We start from the raw sequence: 24,187 nt of genomic DNA on the forward strand, positions 1-24,187 counted from the left end.
TGATTGTGGAACAGTGGAATAACTAACTTAATGACAAACAAGACTGATCAAGTACTGTGTATTGAGTAGACTGAAAATAACAAGAAAGCCCACAGAACGCAGTGAACTCATTGGTTGCTGGTGCCAGAGGGATGTTAGTACCGCACCCTGATACTGTCAAGTACCATATACCCTGGTAAAATTCTAGGAAGGTATGAGGGTAGGGAGAAATAGATACCACCCAAGCCTAATTTATCATTTAAAAAATTGTCTCTTTGTTTTTCCGCTGATGCTCAACAGGCAAACAGCATCTAAAGAAAGACAAAGTGAATTTTATCCTAAAAAAAAAAAAAAAAGACAGATTAACTTAGCCTCACATTGGCTTCAGCTAAACTTCGAATGTACTTTGGCACAGACTGAGGACTGGATTTTGTCCCCTATCACTTACACTGAAAACACATTAACAGGAATTCCCCAGAATGAACAGGAGGAATATGAGCTACAGAGAGCAAAACCTGCTTCAGTATTTACATGAGCACCTGACAGATTTGAAAAGTAATGAAGCTATCCTTTACTTAGCCAATGTAAACTCCACATCGACGTCTTGTTGTTTATCCACAAACAGCTCTTTATGTTTCAGGTTGCTGTGAGTGTTGAGCTGTAGCTTTCTGTACCAACAGCAAAACGTTTCTCCAGAGGGGTTGCTCCTCTGACCCATCTAACTGACTTCTAACACAACAATACCTTGTATTTGGCTCAGCTATCTCAACCATGCCTGCTGTGTCTGTTTTGGTAGGTGGGTTGTCTGTTTGTACAAAGAGCTTTGTTTTTGTGTTGTTCCTGGGTTTTTAGTACAATGTCACGCAATCAAACTTATTACTAGTATATCTGTTTGTTAGGTTTTTGACTATTTTGTGTTTTTAATTGTAAAAAAAAGTGTTTCATTAACATTTAATGTAAAAATTACTGGTGTCTCTGATCATGCCAGGGAGCCTCTGAAAGATACCTGGACACCACTTTGAAAAGCCCATTCTAAACACACAATCAAAATATCGACCTGTGGCTAAAAACAAACCCGTTTCGGTGGTTAAACAGGTCAAAGAGACATCTAGCAAATCACCTGACGTTCTCATGTCTGTACATGTACATGGTGTTGAACTGCTGCATCTCTTTCTGACTGGGCTCCTTCTTCATGTCCTGAAGCATCTCATCAGCAATGTGCTTTGGAAGGATGGAGAGTAGGAGACGCTCCTGTGGAGGACAAAGACGGACACACAGAGAACATCATACACACCTTCTGGAAGACACAGGGCTTTATAATAATATCATGATATTTTAAGGCTATATTGCGATACACAATATATATCCCAATATTCTGAAATCTCCTCTAAAATATTGTAAACTAGTAAAATACAAAATTGAACTACATTGAACTATTAAATGAACTACAGTTACAAATAAAGTAGCCTCTGCCATAAAAAGAGTTACATAAACTTCTGTTATAATAAAGTTGAATAAAATACTGTTATATTGTTAAAATAAGGTATAAAGTTAAACAAAGTACTGTAATAGTAAAGTGAAATAAAGTTTTGTTATAATTAAAGAAATCAACACAGAACCCATGGTGCTTTAATTTTGAAGGACCAGAAGTGATATTTTGCTGTGGACTTAAAGCTTCCTGTCAGCGGTTAGATGTGAGTGTCAGCAGGAAGTTAAAATGTAATGGCGGTATGAGAATTCATCCACTGCGAGCTGGAAACAAACTAACAGCTCTCTAGATAAGAGATTGATAAGATTTCCCAGTTGCGCTGCTGCTCAGTAGTAGCAGAATGTTACTAAAGTTGCAATCGCAGCTCTGCAGATAGAAAAACTAAAGCCTCACCTGCCCAGTATCACTTATTAAGTTAGACTGTTAAGGCAGCGCTGTTAAACATGATGATTTATTCTTTGTAAGCTGGAAACAAACTAACAGCTCTCCAGTTCATAAAATAGTATTTGCAAGTCATGGTGGTGCTGTGTCTGACTTTTCATGCCCAAACGACAGAAGGAGCCACAATGTAGCATAATATGAAACGACAGGTGTTTTTTATCATCAGACAATATATTTTTTCATATCGCACAGCCCTAACAGGCACCATCCTTCTATCAAAATCTGGTGTGTCCTGTCAGTATCACTACTAGGATAAAAATGATAGAGTTCGATTTATAATGACCATTGTAAATATTAGGCTTGGGCATTATTACAGTATTGCGGTATACCGTGGTATTAAGAAATTGGATTTTTTTCAAACCATCATGAATACAGACTATTTTTTTATTAAACTCATTGTGAGTAGTGCAGATCAAACACCACCAGAGGTCAGCCTCTCATCGTGGAAAAGGCAGCGGAGCTGAAAAACATGGTGACTGTGAGTGATGTGGATAATGTTACAGGACTGTAAACAACCAGCCATATTTTGACATCTAACCTGGTGAATTAAGGATTTATTTAAAGCAAACCAGAGCTGGTGATTGTTGGAACATAGACTAACTAAATGACTTAGAACACTAAGATGGTTTTGGTGATTTTTTGTTTCTGTTGAATTTGAGTGAAAAGTGTTTTACGATAAGTTAACAAGCTAATTAAGCTAAGTTAAGCTAGCTTAGTCTTAGTTGTATTTCTTTGTTAAATAAAGAAAATAGGTGTAAGAATATTATCCTTCCTGACATTTTGTGAGTTTAAATAGTTTATTTATTAGACAAAAAATGCAGATGGTAGCTAAAGCCTTATTGAAAATTAAGGATTATTATATACTGATGTCAGATATAAGCCATTGATTTGTTTATTGGCCAGCCAGTATCAGCCACAGACAATCATAGTTAGGGCTATGACAGGTACGGCAATACTACAGTTACCCTTTAATAACCCTTTACCATTAAAGACATCCCCTCTGGTTTAAACTGTTGCACATCATGCAAACAAAGGTGGCAACTGGAAATGAGAAGTATACACAGCAGTCTTCATAGAGAGCATTGTTTACAGGAGAGCTGATGGCCTCACACTGTCATCAGTGTGACTGCAGAGACCATGCACACACTAACCCCTGCGCCCACACACACACACACACACACACACACACGCGCGCGCGCGCGCACACGCACACACACACACACACACAGGACCAGTGTGGCAGCTTTCAATATTCTTATCAAAACCTGACAGAGAGGCAGAGAAGCAACAAATGGCCGAGCGGGTTGGCTCTGTGATTACAGCTGACAACGTCTCAGGAGGCCGGTTGCCATGGAAACCGGCAGCAACCGGATGCTCCTTGATTGGTTGGCGGCCCTTGTCTCCCAGCAGCCCGTGCTTCTCCATTAGTATTCTGGGAGTTTCTTCCACTCATGGTTTTATCAGCCCTCACGATGTAACTTCTCACAACACCATTGCTCTCTCATTTTCTCCTCCATAATCACTCTGTGTCCTCTTCCTCACTCCCTCAATCTTTGTGCTACAAACCATCTGTTCCATAAATAGGAGTGATGAGAATGCCCAGTGGCCACAGATGTAAGGAGAGGAGGGAGCAGAGTGCTGACACAGTACCAGCTCAAACAAACACAAGCCAAACAAACCAAACACACACACACACACACACACACACACACTCACACACTCAAAAGAACAGATATCATATAGTGGATGCTGGCTTTGCCTTAACCAATTCACAGAGGACCAGATGAAATATATGCTGTAGATCCAACATGTTACTTTTTCTGTTTCATAAAAAAAGATGACCAGATCAACCAGGCAGTAAATCAGGCTTTTAAGTTAAGCTCAAAATAGAAATTGAAAGAAGTCTAACTAAAGTTTGCATGTAGAAGCGGACCTTACATCCCTCCTGCTCAGACGCGTTAATCTAAGCGAGTGTTACACTCAAAGTGATCAGACTGAAACACATACTAACATGCTGATTGTTTCTCATGCTAACTTCTCAGTTTAGCAGGTTAGCATGCTAACATTTTCTAATTAGCACTTAACACAAAGAACAGCTGAGGCTTATGGGAGTGTAGTTTCGCAGGTATTTTGGTTTTTGCCTGATAATGGTACAAGATGAACAGCCAGGGGATAAAATGATAACAATATCAATCGCAGAATAACTTTTCCTTCATTGAAATATGAAAGGTAGTCGATAGAATATCAATAGAACACATTCCAGCCATGTTTTGAGAGACAACATGAACAGCCAATGATAATAAGAATAGCGCTGCGGTGAACCAAATGCAGTGAACGACTTTGACTCGAGAATACAGCTGAGTGTTAGACAACAGAGTTGTATGTGCCTCCACAGCGTTTAATTAACGCGGATCAAACATCTGATGGTCCGACAGCAGCGCAGTGAGAGAGACAAGCAGAGCAGAGCTTCTCCTCAGAGCACCAAAGTGTCTGAAACAGACACATTTGCAGAGGTGAAAAGTGCCTCCTTTAGACATCTACAGACTACTTTGTGTTAGTTTTAGGTTTAATCAGACTTTGGATGAATTATTTAGAAACACCAGGACGCATTGCTCCATGTCTCATCCAGCCGCTCCTGCTGAGCTCTCATTATTATTACCAGGGGCAGTCGTTATGTTCTGGGGGCCTGGGGCCACAAGCACATTACCTTATTTTCACCCTTTCTGTAACTAGGAATGTTTGGCGAACTGTTGGCATCTAAAGGAGAAGTAGGCCTACTCAAAAGATGTTGGCCTATTATCAGAACAATGTGCTTAAATTTGCCTAAGTTTGTTTAAGATGGAGCTTTTAATTGTTATATAATGCTGGAAAGTTTAACAAATAGTAATAAATCAGATGTTTATTACACTCCAACACACCATGGTCAAATGAAACTGTGTCAGTGAACTATGAGGGCAAAAAACAAACCACAAAAAAAGAAAATGAAAAAGCAAAATAATCGTTCATTAATTGTAATCGAAGTAAAATGTTCAATTAATCATGATATTGATTTAAGGTATGAGGTTCAGACCTTTGCTGAGAGGAAATTTTTGTAACTGGAATTTTAGTGGAATAGGTCCTCCAGTTGGTGAGGCCTGTTGTACAGTATATTTGTCATGTTCAATGTCTGACAGAAAATGAATATTTAAACCAAAATTAACCTTATGATATCTTCATATCTCACTCTGGAGTGAAAGGAAACCTTTCAGCTTGACAGAAATAGTGATTGATAAGATTTTTTTCCTTATCGTCCAGCCCTAATTACATGTAGTTTCTTGTTTATTACAGAAATACAATTTTAATGTGTTTGACGTTTTTATGTTTGATTCATCACAAAATGAGTTCAAAGTTAAATGTTTTATTTTCAAGTTTGAGAGCGCAGATAAATATTTATCTATCAATCAAAATATACTGTTTGGTGAGAAGAACAGCTGTTCCATAATTTCAGCAAGACTGAATGCGATATAGAGTTTGGTTTCTAATAAACAGACAATGTGCAAGTCTAACTCAACAAACTGGACTTTTGCATTAGAATTATGATGTTAGCTAAAAGCAGATGCAAATGAAATGTAGGTTTGGTTGCTGGGCGATTAGCTAATAGTGGTGGCAGTCATCCTCGCTTATAAAAACCCTGTGGGCCAGAAATAACCCATGACTGTCTGAAACACCATTCAAAGTCATTCAACTGGTTTTCAGGCCAATGTTTTCATGTCTGACATGTGTGGCAAGATGTGGGCTTAACCTAAACCCAAAAGTGCAACTTCCACCCTTAAACTCCGTCATGTAAACAGCAGGATGTTGGAGAGTTTGTCCTCTGACCTGTTGCTGGCTTTGCTCCTCCAGGTTGAGTTTGACCTCCAGAGATTGTCTCGCCTCCAGAAAGGCCTTCCGGTGCTTCCGGTCAGCCATGTAGTATGACATGACGCCCACAGTGATGGCACACACATAGATCACTATGTTGGCAAGAAGCTTGAAAGCAAAAAAAACAAAACAGTTAGGGCTCATTATTTAACAAACAAATGCATAATAAAGGCAGTGTTTCCTCTAGGATTTTTTTCAGCAGCGGGGGCAGGCTCTCTGGGGAGCCGTGGCAGCGTAAACAAATGATGCTTTTTAAAGACTGAATGTAAAAATAAAAAATAATAACAAAAATTCAACAATAAAATAATAAAAACAATAAATAATAATTTCTTGATGGGGCTGTAATCAGTGGCAAAGTTTGCACCCAGGCTCAGAACAATGGATTTTTCTTGGTTTTTTGTAGAACAGCTCTAAGGCTCTGTTGTACGGAAATTCCCCAAGAGGTGGCCCGTTGATGCTCAGCAGCATACATGCTGCAAGGTGATCCCCCTGCAGCCTGTTTCTCAAGTCAGTCTTCACCTACAAATAGAAACAATAATTTTTTTCAACCCATTTAGGGTCCCAGCCTGATAGCCTGTGTTTCCCTTTATGTTTTTCTCCTCTCCTCTCATCTCTCTCTCCTGCACCATCACTTTGCTCTCCTGCTCCTTCACTCGGCACTCCCCCTCCTGTACTCTGCTCTCCTTCACTTTGTTCCACTGCTCCTCCCTGTCTGTTACTTGTCTTATACGATTACATAAAACATTAACGTTAGATAATTTACACTCACGTCACATTTGATTACAAGTGTGAACATAATTTTTTACCTAACCATCATAATTTGAGTCAGTAAAAAGGCTAATGATACCTGACTAGCGCCATCCTCATCAGATGTCTTTCTCTTCTTTGAAAAATATTTGAACAAGCTCATCTGAAAATGCAGTCAGCAGTTACATCATGGCGTGTACATCGCTTAATGCTATCAATTAGTTTACTCACGTTAGCGACACTGAGTTGAGTTGGCACCGGGCCCAATTGACTTAAGCTACGTAACCTTAGCTGGCCATCAATATTTTGCGAATGTTTATTTAACTAATAAAATCTATTATAAGTTTTCTTAAGCTAATAAGTCTACCTTTTCTCCGGTAAGTTGCACGCTATTTTCAAGCCAACACTGTAGAGGAAACACTGAAAGGCATAATGAAGGTGTGATAGAGCAGTAAGGGCACTTCAGAAAACTTAAAGAATTGTAGCCTGGTGCCAAAGATGCAAAATGCATGTTTCCATGACACTGAACACAGTGACCACTCCAGATATGTTGTATAAAGGCATGAGAGTCTTTTCTGGTTACAAAAGCGTCAGATTTTTCTGCAGCCATTGTTTATCTTTCTGCTGTGCACAAACACTTGAGAAAATTTCCTTAAACCAGGGAGACTCAACCTGCTTTGCTTGGGGGCCACTGATGCAAAATGACAGGAGGCCAGGGGCCAGTTGCAGCAGCTCCATACAGGTTTCTAGGATATTATGACATTTCTAGGATTTTGGTAGGTTTCAAGGATTTTAGGATGTTTCTAAGATTTTAGGATGTTTCCACGTTTTCAGGACATCTTTGCTATGGCGCATGTAGATGCAGCAGCCTCTATCTCCTCAAATCCTTGCTACTTTTTTATTATATTTTTCAATTTTTGTTTTGACCCCATGGCACAACTTTTCTACAATAGACAAGCCCTTATCAACATAAGGGAAAAGTTTTGTGGGTTTTGGACTGGATACAGCAGACCACAAAAGGATCCCCTCAGGTGGCATGTGCCGAGCAGCCGGTCAGACTGGAGGGGAGAAACGAAACTGAAACCTCTGGACAAAGAGACAAAGGCTGACCTAACTTGGACCGAGAGCTGTTCCTCTACCAAGCCTTCTTCTGACTTATGTCCGGTTGCAGGAGGATAAAGTGGATGAGATGTGATTGAAAATCACTCAGCAATGAGAAATCAGAGACTGCTATGCGCACATCTTCACAGAGACATGGTTAACCCCTAACATGCTGGATCAAGCTAATGCACTGGCTGAGCGGACCTTGTTCAGAGCTGACAGGACAGAAGACTCTGATGCAAATTAAAAAAATGCGCTGCAGGAATTGAATGATCCCATCAGCAACATGTCCCAACAACCACATGGAATTTTAATCGTAGCTGCTATTTTTAATCAACTCATCCTTCCACTCCAAAGATGTAGCAGGATCAAGGATAAATGTAATTTTTTTTTTTAAACTTTGTTTAAAAAAATGTACTAATAAATATACCTTCTACATTCCTAGGCTTTTAGCATGCTTCTAGGATCTTAGGACATTAGGATCTTACCCTCTGTGAGGGGGTGTGGGGGATTCTCCACTGGCACTTCTTTTGATAAACAAGCTCTATTTTGATACTGTTGCACCCTGGCAGCTATAATTAAAGTACAAAAACAATCACCAGTGTGAATCCCTTCATTTTTTATTGTGTGTTAGAAAATGGCTGTGGGGCCACAAAGACAGTAAGTAGAGTGTCACTGCTTTAGTACTAAAGCACACAGTATCAACAGTGATACTATGGCTATGTGCTTGTCAGCAGGAAATGGCTCCCTTGGGCATGATAAGAAGATCCTCCTGAAGTTCTGAATCCACAACTTCTCTGTGAAATCGTGGACTATCACCTCCAAGATATCCCTCATGGCCACACATATAAGCCTTAGGGCTGGGCGATAAAACGATAATGATATTAATCACGAAATAACTTTTCCTTGATTGACATATGAGACGTAGTCGATAGAATATCAATAGAACACATTCCAGTCATGTTTTGACAGACAACACAAACAGCCAGTGATAATAAGAATAGCGCTGCGGTGAACCAAATGCAGTGAACGACTTTGACTTGAGAATACAGCTGAGTGTTAGACAGTCGTATGTGCTTCCACAGCTTCATTATTGCGGATCACACAGCTGATGGACCTACAGCAGCGCAGGCGGAGAGACAAACAGAGCAGAGCTTCTCCTCAGAGCACCAAAGTTTAAAAACCTCGGAGCACCACCCATTAAAATAGAGAGGTTGATAGCCCATTTTGCCTTATAAATTAATTTAGTCTCATAATTTAAAGTTTGCTACAGAGTTCTTTATCCAGGTGTACAGGGACCTGACATTATACACACACACATCACAAGATCAAGTCTTTATAAATGAAAGTTTTATTAAACTACTCACTACACATCAAAACTACTCCTAAAGGACTACAAATGAATGAGTTTAAGAATAAGAAGGGATAAATGATGAAATAGTGAATACAGCAAAGACAGCAATTGAATAAAATGACTGAACAACAAACTGAAGCAGCAATAAAATGAGGGGACGAAAACCAGTGAGGAACTGAATTAGATGTGACATCAGGACTTGATCAGGTGCACTGAAATAGTGCAAGATGATCAAGCAGATGAAAAGTTAAGATTAAAGAAAAGTTAATGTCAAGCATCGATCAACAGTAGCGAGGCAACCTATCCCATAAAACATTAAGGGAAAAGATAAAGAGGCCTGATCAGAGAATATCCCATAATTGTATGAATGGAGATCCTAACCTAGGTCTAACACTTCATATGTCCCTATCATTTAAGAGCATCAACCCCATAACAGCACAGGAAAGATCGTTTCAATACATTCCTCCTTTCTATCACTTCTACTGTTTTAACTGTCTGCATCTAATTTCTTCCTAACGTATTTATAAAGTTCACTACAGGCCTTCAAATCTTCAATATTTTAAACCATGACGCTCTCCTCTGCTGATTGATACCAAACACTTATGAGAAAATCAAATAATTATTTGGCAGATCATTAAGTAAGGAAAACAGTGTTAATCACATTTAACAAACAAATACGAATATATGTGAAAATAAGTAAATGTAATACCACAGTGTCAAAACACTCTAATATAATTAAAGGTTGTTAAAGATCCTATTTGAGTAAAGGTATAACAAGTACTAGCATCAAAAAATAAAAGAATGAAAGTACTTCATATGACCAAAGGTCTATCAACAAAACCTATAATCAGAAAATCACAAATTGCATGATTGCAAAACAATATAGCATCTGTACACAACAGTGTAAAGGAAGGATAATTAAGATACAGATCGAGGAGATGCATATCAAAATGCAACTCTGTACTAAGAGTCTGTCCATTCAGGGTGCAGCACACTGCTGGCAGGGGGTTACGGAAGGTCACACCCCTCCACACACACACACAGGCACAGCTTGTGTTTGTGAGTTTGGCCTCAAAATCGGCATGTATGCGAAGTTCCAGTTCTGAGACCTCCACACAACATTTCAAAGTACGTTTTACTTTGAATACAAAAATCAGTTAATGTGCTCCTCTCTTACAGTCTGTAGATGTGCGGGTATGTCACCTGTTGGTTGTGTAACAAAGACATAAATTGTCCATTTCTCCTGATGTCTCCTTGAGTCTTTGCAGGCGCTCAGTGTACAGCTCGTTGCCCCAAATGAGTCGTAAGTTAACTCAAACTGTTGGTCGGGCAATAAAATCTGTCGTAATTTAGTTCTGCTTACAAGAGTTGTGAGTTCAACAAGGCAGTTAGGTCCATTAGCTGACTCCGAGGTTCATCTAAGGAATCTCCTAAACAAGTTTCAGTTTTGGGGAGGCATTTAAATATCATCTTATCAAGAGCTGTCCTCATCATCCACTACAATAAACTGAGATGAAAAGGTAATTCTGCTCCTTTCACTGAGTGTGCCTCCATGTTGCTGTGGCATCAGTTGTGTCTAAGTCGGCAAACTCGGTCTGGATGGACCTTGTCTGAGTTTCCGACTTGGAATTCTGAGTGGAATGACCGTTCCATTGCACTTTTCCATGCCGGAGGTCATATTTTTTCCAAGTTCCGAGAACAATGGATTACAGCATAACAACCCCCAATGATGTGACTGAGAGCCAGAATACATTTTCTAGTAATTCTGCACTTCCAATTTCCCACCTCAAGACCTAGTAACATCACAGGGAATATAGCAGTAAGGCTGTGTTGTGAACGAAAGAAGGAACATTACTGGGAAGGGCACACAAAGAGTTACGTTTGTGATGAAAGACACTGACTGACAAATTTTAAACCGCACAGCTACTTTGCAGAAGCGACTCAGCAACTGTGTAGAAAAGTGTGAACAAGAAGCAACATGGACACAGACATATTTTGTTCAACAATAGCTGGAAACTTGTGACTATTGAAAGCATTAAAAGAAGAAGAAGACCATACAAATACAGCTCTTGTCCTGCCATGTTGTTGACTTCCATCGGCTTCCACCACATATGTTAAATGTATATCCTGCCTTGTCCCTTCTGCTTCTTCTTTTGTGCATTTTTGGGCAGATTGCAATCCCATCTTGAAAGTGCATATCACCACCTACTGTTCAGCCATAGCTGTGCTCCAAACCGTCCCCTATCACGGAAATAGTGCACTATATAGTGTGATCGCCATTTTGTAGTGGTGTTTGAATTCTCAGCGGTTAATTTCATCCACTGTATAGAACACTATAAAATACCACAATGCACAGCAAATTTGAGTGTACATACGATGTAGCCTACATTTAACTCCCGTATACCACAATGCAAAGCAGCCGTGTATTTCCAGGGAAAAAAATTCCAACATAGTGTCTGAAATCTTGTTCGTTATTCCCTTTATAGTGCACTATTTAATACACACTGTTAATAGCGAGTGAGTAAATGAGTGGACGGTTTCAAACACAGCTTGTCTCATGGCCTTGCCCATATAAAGGCGGACAACATGACAGCTCCCTGAAAGAGTAACTTTTCAATCTGGATCGCCCCCTGGTGTCTGTCTGCAGTATAGGTCATAAAGCCAACCCCTCCATGTTAGTGAATGGGCATAAGCCAAACTAAAAACTCAAAGTACACGCCAAATACATTTTTCCCAAAGATGGTTTCTGTTACTGAATAGGCATTGATATGTAATGTGTACAGAGCCACAAGACAGGAAAGTTTGGGAATGAAGCTATATGTGTGGACAGTGAAAATCACAAGTGGTGCCAGCAAAGTATTCCCAGTCATTTACTGGGAATTATGTATGAAAGAGGCTTATGATTTTCCACTCCATGTATAGCTGTGGGGGAGGCTAAATAACAAAGACATCTGTGTTTATTGCAAACAGTTCACCAGCACCACAAACTATATCCACCTAAAGAACAAAAAATAAACCAGAAACTCTTGTTTCAACGCAAACTGAACATGAAAACCTTCATGAAGGGAGCGTTTATGGCAGGACTGTCGAACCATATTAGACACTGTTGCTTTAGCGAGAGTCTACTGGCAACTTTTAACTATGTGAGTGCAATATTTCATCATTAACATCTGATTATCAAATGCAGTTATTGGCGACAATGATACCTGATACATTAATGTACCTATTACGGTACAATTGTTTTCATTTGCATGCCATAGAAGGGTTTGAGTCCAAACTTCTGTCACACTGAGAATCTGTTGTGAACATTGAGCCAAAGCAATAGTAACATGGAGGAGTATAAATAGCTCTGTGAAGATGTGGCCTTTAACAGTTCAAACAGCCCACGACTCATACAACACAGCACTCTGCAGTGTGCATCAAACTGTGCACGTTAAGTCCATGCATCAGAATTCTTCTTCATTTGCTTATTCACACATTGTGTTTGTGCAGCGTGGCAACAGGTGGACTTCTACATGACGCTCTCCACCCTGCCTCTAGCTGAGTTATAAGCAGTGACTTTTGAGCAGAACTTTAAAAAAACACAGAATGATCTTATTTTCAAGTATCTGTTTTATCTTCACTATTGCCTCAGACCCAATCATCACTTCGAGTCTCTCTCTTCACTGCAGTCGTTAACGGGTCAGGGACTTCTGTCATACCAGGCTCAAGATGTTCAGGAGAAAATCTCTTAAGAACCTCTTCAGGCCATCTTTGTGACCTGCTGGTCTGAGGTACATACATACCAGAGGTGGGGGCTCAAGTCTCAGGGCTTAAGTCGAGTCAGCCTTAAATCACGAATTTGAGGTTAAGACTTGCTTGACGAAGACTGATAGAAGACTCGACTTTACTTTGATTCAGTATTCATGATTTGAAAAAAATGGCTCGAAAGGACTTGACCATGTTTCATCCGTAATTACAAAACCTACAAAAAAACATGTCTTTTTAGCTGACTTATTAGCTTATTGAATTTCTTGATTTCTTGACCACATAATGACTTGTCTTGCATTATTTACAGCAGGGACTAGATTGGACTTGCTTGATTCTCTCCACAATAACTTGGGACTTGCTTGAGACTTGATTGACTTTCACATGTGCTTCCAGCTCTAATACACACCAGGTAAATATTATGTATGCGCTTCACTTCCAACTGGAGATCTTGGCTGCAGGGTTTCCCACACATTAGTTTATTTGTGGCAGCCCACCATGATTCAAACATCCGCTGCCACAAATAGATTTTCTATTTTTGCAGCTGGATGGTTCATTAGGAGCACTGCTGAAATGTATATACTGTTCGGTTCTTTCGCCACATTCTCGGAGTGCAGAGCAAATTGTCAGCACAAACGGAGCAGCAGAACGTCAGGCACACTAACAGTGAAATGTAAACGTTCATTCTGCTGTCTAAAAGTTTGTATTCACTCGCTGCACCTGCTCCTCTCATCTATTAATCTGATCTGAACAGATCAATTATCCACCCTGCAACGGACCTGCAAAAACCTCTAAATTTAGAGAGGGACACAGAGTGATACAAAGGGACACATGTCAAAGAAAAATAAAACAAAAGCTTGCAGTCCCATACATCTCATTCTGTGGGAATCACGATGTTGTCTGTCATTTTTTTGGGTTTCTCAGCACTAGGGTTGCAAAATATAAGCACTTTTCTCAATCAATTAATTGGTAAAATTATCACTCAATTAATTGTTATTTGAAAACACATAAAAACATTTCTTATTTCAAACAGTAACAATGCGTTCACCCTTGCATATATTTGGACAGTATTTCACAGCCTTTCCAGTAATTGATTAAATTTCACATGTTCAATTAAATTCTAAATGACCGATTAATCGATCATTGATCAGCTCTCTTGCTTTCTGTCTCAACTGTGAAAATATTGATACAAAGTTGATACAAAATCCTGACAATGACTAAAATTCAGGGTTACAATGATATGTGACTTGCATGCTACAATAACTGTCTCTGAAAAGATCATGGAATTACACAATTATTACTATTATCATTATTATTATTATTAATTTCTATAACAATGACCCCCAAAGGAATGAAAACAGAGGGGTTCTGGGGCATTAAATAAACACTTTTACTAAAATTTAATCTTTAAAAACATTTTTTAATGGAAGTGTGTGTAAAAAGTCTCCCATTTGAAAATAAGTACAATAAAGGTGGAGGTTCTCCATTTGATTGCATTTTTTAATACCATAGAGAAGCTAACGTATATGGTATGAAACCCATCAATTTCCATACCACGGTTTACCATGGAAATAGTGTATTGCTGCAACACCACAAGAGTTGAGTATCAAACCTAGTCCTGAAGTCTGAATATGTGCAGAGACTGCTCCCCAGATTAGTCTGTGGCCCTAAATGTGGAACAGCAGCTTTTGGCAAACTGCATCTGTCAACCTACTTTTGTGATCAAATACCCAAAAACTTGTGTAAACATGATGAGTGGAGGTCTGGATACATGAGATTCCACACAAGTTAATGCATTTCAGGACAACCATAAACCACTCTTACCTGTCTGCCGAGTGCTGCCCCCTGGATGTCCTCCTGCTGCTGCTGGGCAATAGTGACGCCCAGAACAAGGGTGTGGACCCCGCAGGACACAGCAGTGATGAGCACGATGGGCGTCAGCCTCAAAGGCAGCGTCAGGAAAAAAGAGAAGCTGAAGAAAGCCTGCCAGCCCACCGTGTCGCTGGCCTGGTGGAAGCGAGCATAGTTCAGACCCAGGTAGCAGAATATCTGAGCTGCTATGAGCACCCACAGGGCGTAGGGCACCACCCGTCTGGATACGCGGTCTGGTAGCAGCCCGAAGCGGCATAGCAGGTAAAGGATAATATCTGCAGCTAGTCCCACTGACGCCACCAAAACAGAAGCCAGCTTGTCGGTGGTGTAGACCACCGCACACATGACTATGATGTAGCTGTCGAAGAGGGCGGCGAACACGACCAGCACCAGCAGGGTTTCGTGTCTCTGCCGTCTGAAGTAGGTCTGGTAGAGGTTCTCCAGAGACTCGGGTGCAAAGGTGAGGCGCATGAACCGCGGCAGGCACAGGCAGCACCCTGAGCTCCGGACCGTCACCTCATGTGTTCGCCCAACCGCATGCCCAGGATCAGAGGGCAGCGTTACCGAGCAGTCCGCCGAATACTCCGCCGAGTACTCTGGCTCAGAAAAGGCTCGGTTGCGAGGCATGGTGAACATTCAGAGCTTTTGCTTCCTGTCCTCTCCTTGAATTAAAAAGTGGAGCGCTGTGTGTCGTCCTGTAGGCGTGGACCAGATGCAGAGAGAACTCTCAGGTATACATCATCTGCTGCTGTGGCTGCTGCTGAGGATCCACACGTTCCCCCTGACAGCACACGTATGTGGCATGAATCACAGCAGAGTTGATTGTCAAGACCTGCACACTGGAGGGGTGTCCTCTTACATAGCTGCGTCTGTGGTCACTCCGTCCAATGCTGTCATTTGACTCCGTTAGTCCTGTGTCATATGAACAGATTGAGCACGCCTACTCTTTGTCAGCAACGTGATCCAAACAGCGTGCAACTCCTGTTTCCTCATTCAGCTTTACACATGTGACAGTCTCCCCTCTGCAGCTGCACACCACGTCAGAGCGCTTAAATCCATAAACACTGGATCAAAGAAGTCTGTATGATTCCCTCTGTCTCCTTCAGTCCTCTGGATTGGACAGCATTTTGGATTTTGGCCTTCCATCGTCCCTCCTCACATGGCCTGAATAAAGAGGGACACATGAGGAAGAAATTAACCATCTCTCTCACACAAAGGAGTTTGTTTTTGCCATTGGTGAAATGTAACTTTTACATTTATTCAACTACTGTACTTAAGTATTAATTTGAGGTACTTGTACTTAACATGAGTATTTTCTTTTATGCTACTTTATACTTTCACTCCACAGCATTTCAGAATGAAATATTATACTTTTTACTTTATTACAATTATCTGAATGACTAAGTTACTTTACAAATTACGATTTTTGCATAAATTTTTTTTTTAAAAATATGTTATGTTTTAAATTAAATTACCATACAGTTAAAACAAGTACAGCTGTAAAAATTTGTTGATGAATCTATCATTCATTTCACATAAAATCAATTGTCAACTATTTCAAGTCATACTATATTATTATTGGGTTGTTTTTTTTTAAATAATTTTGAGTTTATGAATGTGTTTTTTAAAAATACATATATATATGTTTGTTTGTTTTTTTTAAAAATACACATATGTCTTTTTTCCCCCAAAAGTTTGTCTTTTTTAGTCATTTTGACTTTTGGGGTGTTTTTTCAATATCTAACAACATTTTTAAATTTTAGGCTGTTTTTTAAAAAAAATAATTCTTAGTTCTTTGGGGTGTTTTGAAAAAAAAAAAAGATTTTTCTTCTACTACATTTTCCTGATTATACATGCTTAATTTAATTTAAGTGGCATTTTTCAACTTCTACTTGTAACAGGGTATTTTCACAGGGTGGTATGAGTACTTTTACTTAAGCAAAGGCTCTGAATATTTCTTCCACTACTGTTTTTTTGTTTGTGTGTTTTTTTTGTTGGTTTGTTGCTTTTTTTGCATCCAACAAAACCGGATAATCAGGGTAATGTCCCTAATTCCTGCACCTGGCAGCTCCTGGCCAATGTCTCCTCTGCAGAGACAAAAGTCACGCCAACATCCATGTCCAAGCTTAGCTGTTTCCTACTGTCTCTTTATGCCTGGCAGCTGACACAATGAAATTTATTCAAACCTGTGTTATATGTAGGTGATGCTAAATTGAAAAAAATACTCCGTAAATAGTGAGATATAGTCGTCAGGGTCTACACACACACACACACACACACACACACACGCAGGGAACAAGCTGTGTGCAGTGGGCCTACCTAACGTTAGCTACATGTTGCTTCTGCAATCACACACTCTGTGGACACACGTTGAGACTGTACACACACACACACACACACACACACACACACACACACACAGTCACAATAAGCATAATGTCAAAGCTATACATTGCCTCTCAGGTGATAGACAGGAGCAGTGTCTCTGACTTAGTCATCGTACAAAGCTGTTTAAATGGCTGCTTCAGTCTGAATATTTGACCATTTTGACGTTATTTATCTCAATTTTATCCTCACGTCGGCTTTTTAACGTCCATTTTATAGGCTCTGTCGTGTCATTTCCTTCACCTGCTCTGCTGTAAACTCACATTCTGTCCCCGTTCTAACAGATGCTGTGGAAATTACGTCTATTATCTATCCCGATGCATCCGCTTACCGTGTGGACAGCCAGATTTGGTGTCCTCTGGATGCTGCCGTCCCCCTCAGACAGATGTGGAGCTCCACGCTGAGCTCACCTCACATTTTCGTCCTCAGTCTGGATCACAGCGTTGAAAAAAGCCTCAGAAAAAGTCGCCTCGGTGGGTCCACTAACCTCCGCTGATGTCTTGGGTGTTTTCCGCAAAAAAGAAACAGCCTCATCACATCCATGCAAGCTGCACGCGATCAATACAGCATTTCTGGTCTTTTTCAAAATAAAATCCGTATTCGCAAATGTGCCCTTTCAACCTTTTTGAGTCAAAGATCAAAGAAAGCAGTTTTTGAAAAATCTGTAGTTAAGTAAAAATAACAATACTACAGCGTAGAAATACTCAAGTAAAAGTACTGCTCTTAAACTCCTACTTAAGTAAAAGTGCAAAACTATTGGCATCAAAATGAATTATCAAAACAATGAGTAGGCTACTCATCATGCAGAATTGTGCATTTTCAGAATCAAATGTATTATATTGCTACAACATTATAACTTTCAAACCTTTTCATGTTTAACTAAATGTTGGATACTGCCACAGAAAACCTACACACATTTGTGATTCAGTGTGAGGGAAGCTCAGGAATCAGGATTGTATAGCATTATGCATATCTAATTTATTATTATTATTTTTTAAAAATCTTGCACGTATTTGTGAATGTTGGGTGGGGGCAAACTGGTTTTAGGATGCAGGACTGACTGTACCCTCACATTTTCATAATTTTGTAGCCGCAATTTTGTTTGGTTGTTTGGTTAGGTGAGGTAGGATATGGGGATAATAATGTTTGTAAAATTTTATGAACTGATGTTTTTTGATTTATTTAATCAATTTCTGTCATTTATGTATTTATTTATTCCACCAACCTGACCAGGGACTACTACTAAAATAGCAGCTCTGCTAGAACCTGGTACAATGCATATGTCCTTGTTTTATATAAGGTTAATGTTTCATTGTGCACTGTCCCTGTCTGAATAGAATTACATTTCATTTTATTACATTACCTTACGTTATTATTGATACATTAATGTGTTCATCATTGGGAGCAGATAAAAGAATTTGGATTAATAATCTGAATCTGAATCTGAATGCAAAGTAGCTATTAACTTAAGCTTTGAAATAAATGTAGTTGATTAAAAAGTACAATATTTGATAGCAAAATGTATTGGAGTGGAAGTATAAAGTAGCATAATATGGAAATACATCTAAAGTAGAAGCATGTCAAAATTGTAGTAAGTATAGTACATGTGTAAATGTACTTAGTTAGTTTACACAACTGAAATAAATGTACATATGAAGATGGATTAATTTTTTTAAAGGGTTAGAGATGAACACACAGTGACCCAGGCTTTTATTATCAAAAACCTTTCTGAAAGTACTTTCTGAATTACAGAACCTGTTTACATAGAATATTTATCAGATTTTTGTTACAATTTAGTTGTTGTTTGCTAATCATAAGTAATAGTGTTTACATATCTTTGCTTTATTTAGGCTAGATGAGATTTTGATAGTGTTTTCTTTTGCTAGTTTTTTTGTTTTGTGTGATTGTTATTATAATTCTGTTTTTCATATTTTTTTGCATAATCAGTATTTTGTTCTGTTTGTTGTTTGTTTTGTTTTGTTGTATGTGAACTGGGTAATACAGGGCACCTGTGGTTACATAGGTATGCAGGTAAAGTACCAGCATGCACCTGGGTAGGCAAAATGTTTTTATTTGAATTAATTAAATGTCTTTCTTTGTTTTTTTTTTTTTTTTTTTTTACCAGAGTAAGAAATGAAAGAAACACAGAAACTTTGAATGGACCATGGACCTTTTGATTTTGATTTTACTGACAAATAGTGGCTATAATATTACTGTTACATGCTGTTAAGTAAATCATCCCACATTATGCTGCATTTGCCATATGTCAACCTCTAATGTTCTGTGGTCTAGAAATTGAAATTTAATTCATTTCAATGGACCCTCTCTTACATTTCAGCACAGCTGAGCATATTGTGCATTCCTGATCTCGGAAATGGTCTGCTTACTATTGTTTTCAGGGCTTCCAACCAATCTTATGGCTTTTAGCTGTGGATGGAGATGGTTCCTTTGTTATGGAGGTGATGTGATGACAAATGAGCCCAATCCATAACCATAACAACTAAGTAAAGTCAATTCAGTGAGACTTTAAGATGTGATTGAGAGCTTTGGCGATAGCTATTAAGTGGGCCACCTTGAGTTATAGATTTGGGGTTTTAATCTCAGCACAGACCTGTGTAAGCATTCAGCAGGCTTCTTTGGCTTCAAAGATTTTGTTAACAGTCTCTATAAAAGCTCAAGTCTCACATCTTTTCAGTGACAAACTGTTTAAATTACTATAATACCATAGTCAATTGTGATTTTACAAAATGTGGTTGAAGTCCAAAGTCCAGAACACTAATTTGGCAGACAAATGGAATTTGATATTTCATAGTGCACCAACGATGGTGCTTTTATTTTGAAGATAAGCTTCCGTATTTACTCCAGCTTTTCCTTTCTAACTTGACGGCCACATCTCCATGTCCACATTTTCTCCCCCCGTATCCCCGCCCCCTGACAGCATCAGCGCCTCCTTCCCTCCATCCTCCTAAAGATCCGGATCACAACAAGATGCTCAGTTCACACGATGCCTCTGACTTCACTGTTAATAAGACATGCATGATCATATGTAGGCCAGACGAAGGATGACAGCGTCTCTTCTGGTGCTAAAGACTTGTGAGGCAACTGTTAGTTAGGCGCTGGTGCCTTGCTCATAGACGCTATGACGGCAGTGGTTTTAGGAGGAATATGCTTTATTTATTAAAATTCCACATGTTCCCAGCTGTTAAATACCCACACATAACAGAGAGCCGATAACAGAATTTTGCTTCAACTTGTAAAAATTAAACCTACTTTGATCCAACTGCATGTAAGCAACAGTGAATTTAAGCGAAGTGGGAGGCTAAAATGACGATGAAAACTTTGACTGGACAAAGCCACCACTTCCTGGGCTGTCCATGGTCTTTGCCTGCGATGGTCAAACTGGAACTGCAGACACAATTTTAATAGATCGATAGATACTTTATTTGGTCCTGTGGGAAAACTGTTTTGCGCCAGAAATCACTTGACACTTCCATGTATTGACTAACAAAAAGAACACATTGGTAAACAAACCACACAATATGAGATGTGCAAACTATATTATTAAATTTAATGTCCAAATCAAAGCTGCCAGCAGCAATGAACAGACTCTCGCACAATCCTGCACATAGGAGGTCCTGACAGGCAGGGCCTAACATCAGTACCCACCCAGCCGCCAAATACCAGTAGAATTCCTGGGTGGCGTGGAGCAGTCACTCTAGCTATGTTGGCAGGTAGTGATAGTTACTTCTGGAAGCTTTTACCTGTCCGTCGTCAGCAACAGGTGCTGAGGTCAGTATAGCAAGCAGCTGATTGGTATCCATGTGGGTTACATTACTGAGGGCAAATGAAACTTTAGATCTGGATGACCCAACAATGTTATTCCAGTCAACCATAGCAGCACTGCAGAGACTGTTGTTAAGATTGACGTGTTGCTGCTTCTTCGCTATTGTTTGGTGAATAGAAACACACCAAATAATCTAACGCACATTGGACAGCATAACCCAGATTTTCTGACCACCGGTATGAGAAAAAAATAATGCCAGAGCCCAATGGGTAACTCCTTATCCCCGCTGCTTTTACACAGCCTTAAGACACAAAAGCAGGGTGGGATAAAATGATTACCGAAGCAATCTGTATTTATAGCTAAGTTGCAACTAATTGTAACCCTCCTCCGGATGCACAATTTTTATTATTAAATCATTGTGTATTTTCAATTTTATAGCATGAGAGATGCTTTTCAATATTATAGCCTGTTGTGACTCATTGCCTTTTGGGAAAGTGTTTGTACAGCGTAATACACAAATGTTTGAAATTTTCCATAAGTTAGTCAACCAAAGTTGCCAATGTGGGCAAAATGTTACAGTTGCAGTACTGTCAACTCAAAAGAAAATAAATATATATTAGTTTTTGTGTGTAATTGGTTGCATGTTCACACTAAAGGAGCTTTACAAACAAGGACTGAATGTTTGATGACTGTAATCTTTGACACTGTATGTCTTGACTTGGGTTCTACAGTCTTTTATATTTAAGAGAGTTGTAAAGTTACCCTTTTGAGTAAATTGTGCTTATCACACAAAGCTGACTTTCTCTTGCCAAAAAGTGTCTCAATTATTTGACCCAATACTAGCATCAAGCCAGGACTCTTATCAAGCAAAAGCATAGACTCTTATCAAATATAGGGCATGCCACTTGGGTCTCGCTCTACTACAAAGATATTCAACTTGTGTTGCCCAGGGGCCACTTTCGCAACATTACAGGAAGCAATGGGCCATTTAATCAACATCAGTATATAATCAATATATATAATAAATGAATTGTCTAGTTTCAATCCTTCAATATTTGCTGTCATCACTCATCTTTGGCAAGAGGTGAATCCAGTCACAGCAGCATTGTTCAGGTCAAGTGTACGCAGGGTCACTTTTGGATTTGAGGACATTCAAGGGGTCAGGGGGAGAATCCTCACCTGGCGCTTTTTTGGTTTGTTTAAATGAAAAAGCTCTATTTTGATGCTTTTTATGCACTCTGACACTTTGTTTACATTTAAAGTGGAAAAAAAGAATAAATCCCCAATTGAGTATCAGTTGGCGGGTTTCTATTACAGATTTGCACAAAATACGTATATGCGATATTCTCTAAATGTCGCTAAAACACAACTGTGAGTGATAATGGAAAGGCAAGCCCCTTGGAGGTGGAAGTGGCCATGTAAGCCGGATTTCTGGGAGGTGATAGTCCACAATTTCACAGAGGAGTTGTGGATTCAAAAAAGTGTTTCCATTGCAGTTGTGTGAAATATGCTTTTTTCAAATCATCTGAAATACCACCTTATGAGAACATAAAAACTTTTTGTGATAAATAGGATTTTTTCTCGAAATTGATGCGTTTCCATTAGGCATATTTCATAATGACAATTTTAGTTCTGCTCAATTTAAGGGTTAATGGAAACCCGCCTATTGCTCTAGTTTGTGCTCGGGCCCTAATAAATTGTGAGACTGATTGCTCAGTATGTTTGGGAACAGGCAGAGTCAATTCTCTGGGGCTGCTTCCAGACTAAACCCTGTAGTGACAGCTGAGTGTGAAAGATAGTGTGTTTGCACAGTGCTGCAAACACTTACACTACATTCATACATGTACATTGAACTTATCTGACACCAGCTCCTTTCAATAACAGCTCACTGCCAGTAGGCCTGTATTGATTATTCCACTCAAACCGTGCTGCCCTCTGATCATTACGCAGATTGTTGACTATCGACCAGAAACATTTCATCAGCCATGTCTCCAGCTTCAGTGCCCCAAACTGACTGTCAAGGTCGAATCACTAAAACACAGAGACACACACTTTTTTGTTATGTGCTTGTGGATTTAGAGACTAAACGACATGATAGGAACATGTCACCTACATTCTGAGGACTCATGTAGAATTAGCCTTTGTCTCAGACGTGCTGTCATCCATAGAGAATAACCAAGCTTGGGGATGCATCATCAGTAATTAAGTCGTAGCTGGATTTCCCTAATGATGTTACCGTGACGATGACGATTACCACAGAGAACAGCCTGCTTTGTAATTAATAAACTGTATGCCTGAGCATGAGGAGCAAGGACCACTGCTGCTTGAGACAGATTGTTGGTTGGATTCAGGTCTAAAGTGTGATTTGACATCTGACTGATTGGACAATTTTGTGTTTGAGGATAGAAATGCTGGCATATCTTTTTCTAATGTGTTAGGCTGATATATAATCAGTTTAGATTCTAGCACCAGGAAATAATGAAATAATAAGAATACCGTAAAACTTCAAATAAAAGCCTAGTCCCAATTAAACGCCCAGTCTCTTTACTAACCCGGTGTGACAACATATTTTGACAAAAAAAGTTCTGTCTCAATTAGATGCTCAGTCTGGTTGCCATGCAGTTCATTTTTTATAAAGGTTCTTTGCGTGTATAAAAGTGGGTTGTTGGCGAACTGCTGGAGATAACCTTTGTTAGCTGCTTAGATCACACTCACAATATGTATATATGTTTAAACTTTTGTCAAAATGGACATGATACATACAATGTTAGCTTGCTATGATTCGATCATTCAGTTCATTTAACTGACACTGTGGGCTACAAAGGAGACGGTTTTACCAGCATAGAAAGAGAAATTACAGAAAAAGAAATTACAGTTTGTTACAGTCACTCTGATGCCAGCACAGAGAATTACAGCAAATCGAAATAATAAGTACCAGCACAAGTATATAAAAACATCAAATAGAAAATAGAAATACAGTAAGAGTAAGCAGTTAGCTCAGTATGTAAATATCTAAATATTTAAAATAAAATATGTAAATATGCTGAGTATGTAAGTGTGCATTTATGTATTTATCATGATAATATATGCACAATTATTTAACAGAATTATTATTAGTTATTATTTTTTACATTGTTTTTTTTCATGTCATGTCTGTCTTACTTCCTTGTTTTTTGTTTATTTTATGATATTTTATCATTTATAATTTCATAATATAATTTCTAATAAAGCCATGCCACATTGTCTTATTATTGTGGAAAATTTCACAAACATTTACATACAAATCATTTTTACACAAAACTTGAAAAAAAAAAAAAAAGAAAGGGCGGTCTTGTGGTGACGTCAGAACGCAGCGTATGCTACGCTGCTGACGTGTAGGTCGGGAAGT

The 24,187-nt window shown here is 39.1% G+C and overlaps 1 protein-coding gene across 1 annotated transcript in view; it reads right to left on the bottom strand.

Moving 5' to 3' along the window:
- The window catches only part of adcy3a (adenylate cyclase 3a), a 50,764-nt gene extending 33,258 nt beyond the window's left edge, over window positions 1-17,506 (bottom strand). Inside the window, exons 1-4 of the mRNA XM_042490203.1 lie at window positions 17,347-17,506; window positions 14,583-15,794; window positions 5,768-5,917; window positions 1,100-1,230 (exon numbers count right to left, since the gene is read on the bottom strand). Coding sequence (XP_042346137.1) covers window positions 1,100-1,230; window positions 5,768-5,917; window positions 14,583-15,266 — 965 coding nt within the window. The 5' untranslated portion in view covers window positions 15,267-15,794; window positions 17,347-17,506. The remainder of the gene's footprint in view (window positions 1-1,099; window positions 1,231-5,767; window positions 5,918-14,582; window positions 15,795-17,346) is intronic.
- Between the last annotated feature and the right edge of the window lie 6,681 nt (window positions 17,507-24,187).

Source organism: Plectropomus leopardus, chromosome 7, assembly GCF_008729295.1.
Source record: "Plectropomus leopardus isolate mb chromosome 7, YSFRI_Pleo_2.0, whole genome shotgun sequence".
Lineage (NCBI taxonomy): Eukaryota > Metazoa > Chordata > Actinopteri > Perciformes > Serranidae > Plectropomus > Plectropomus leopardus.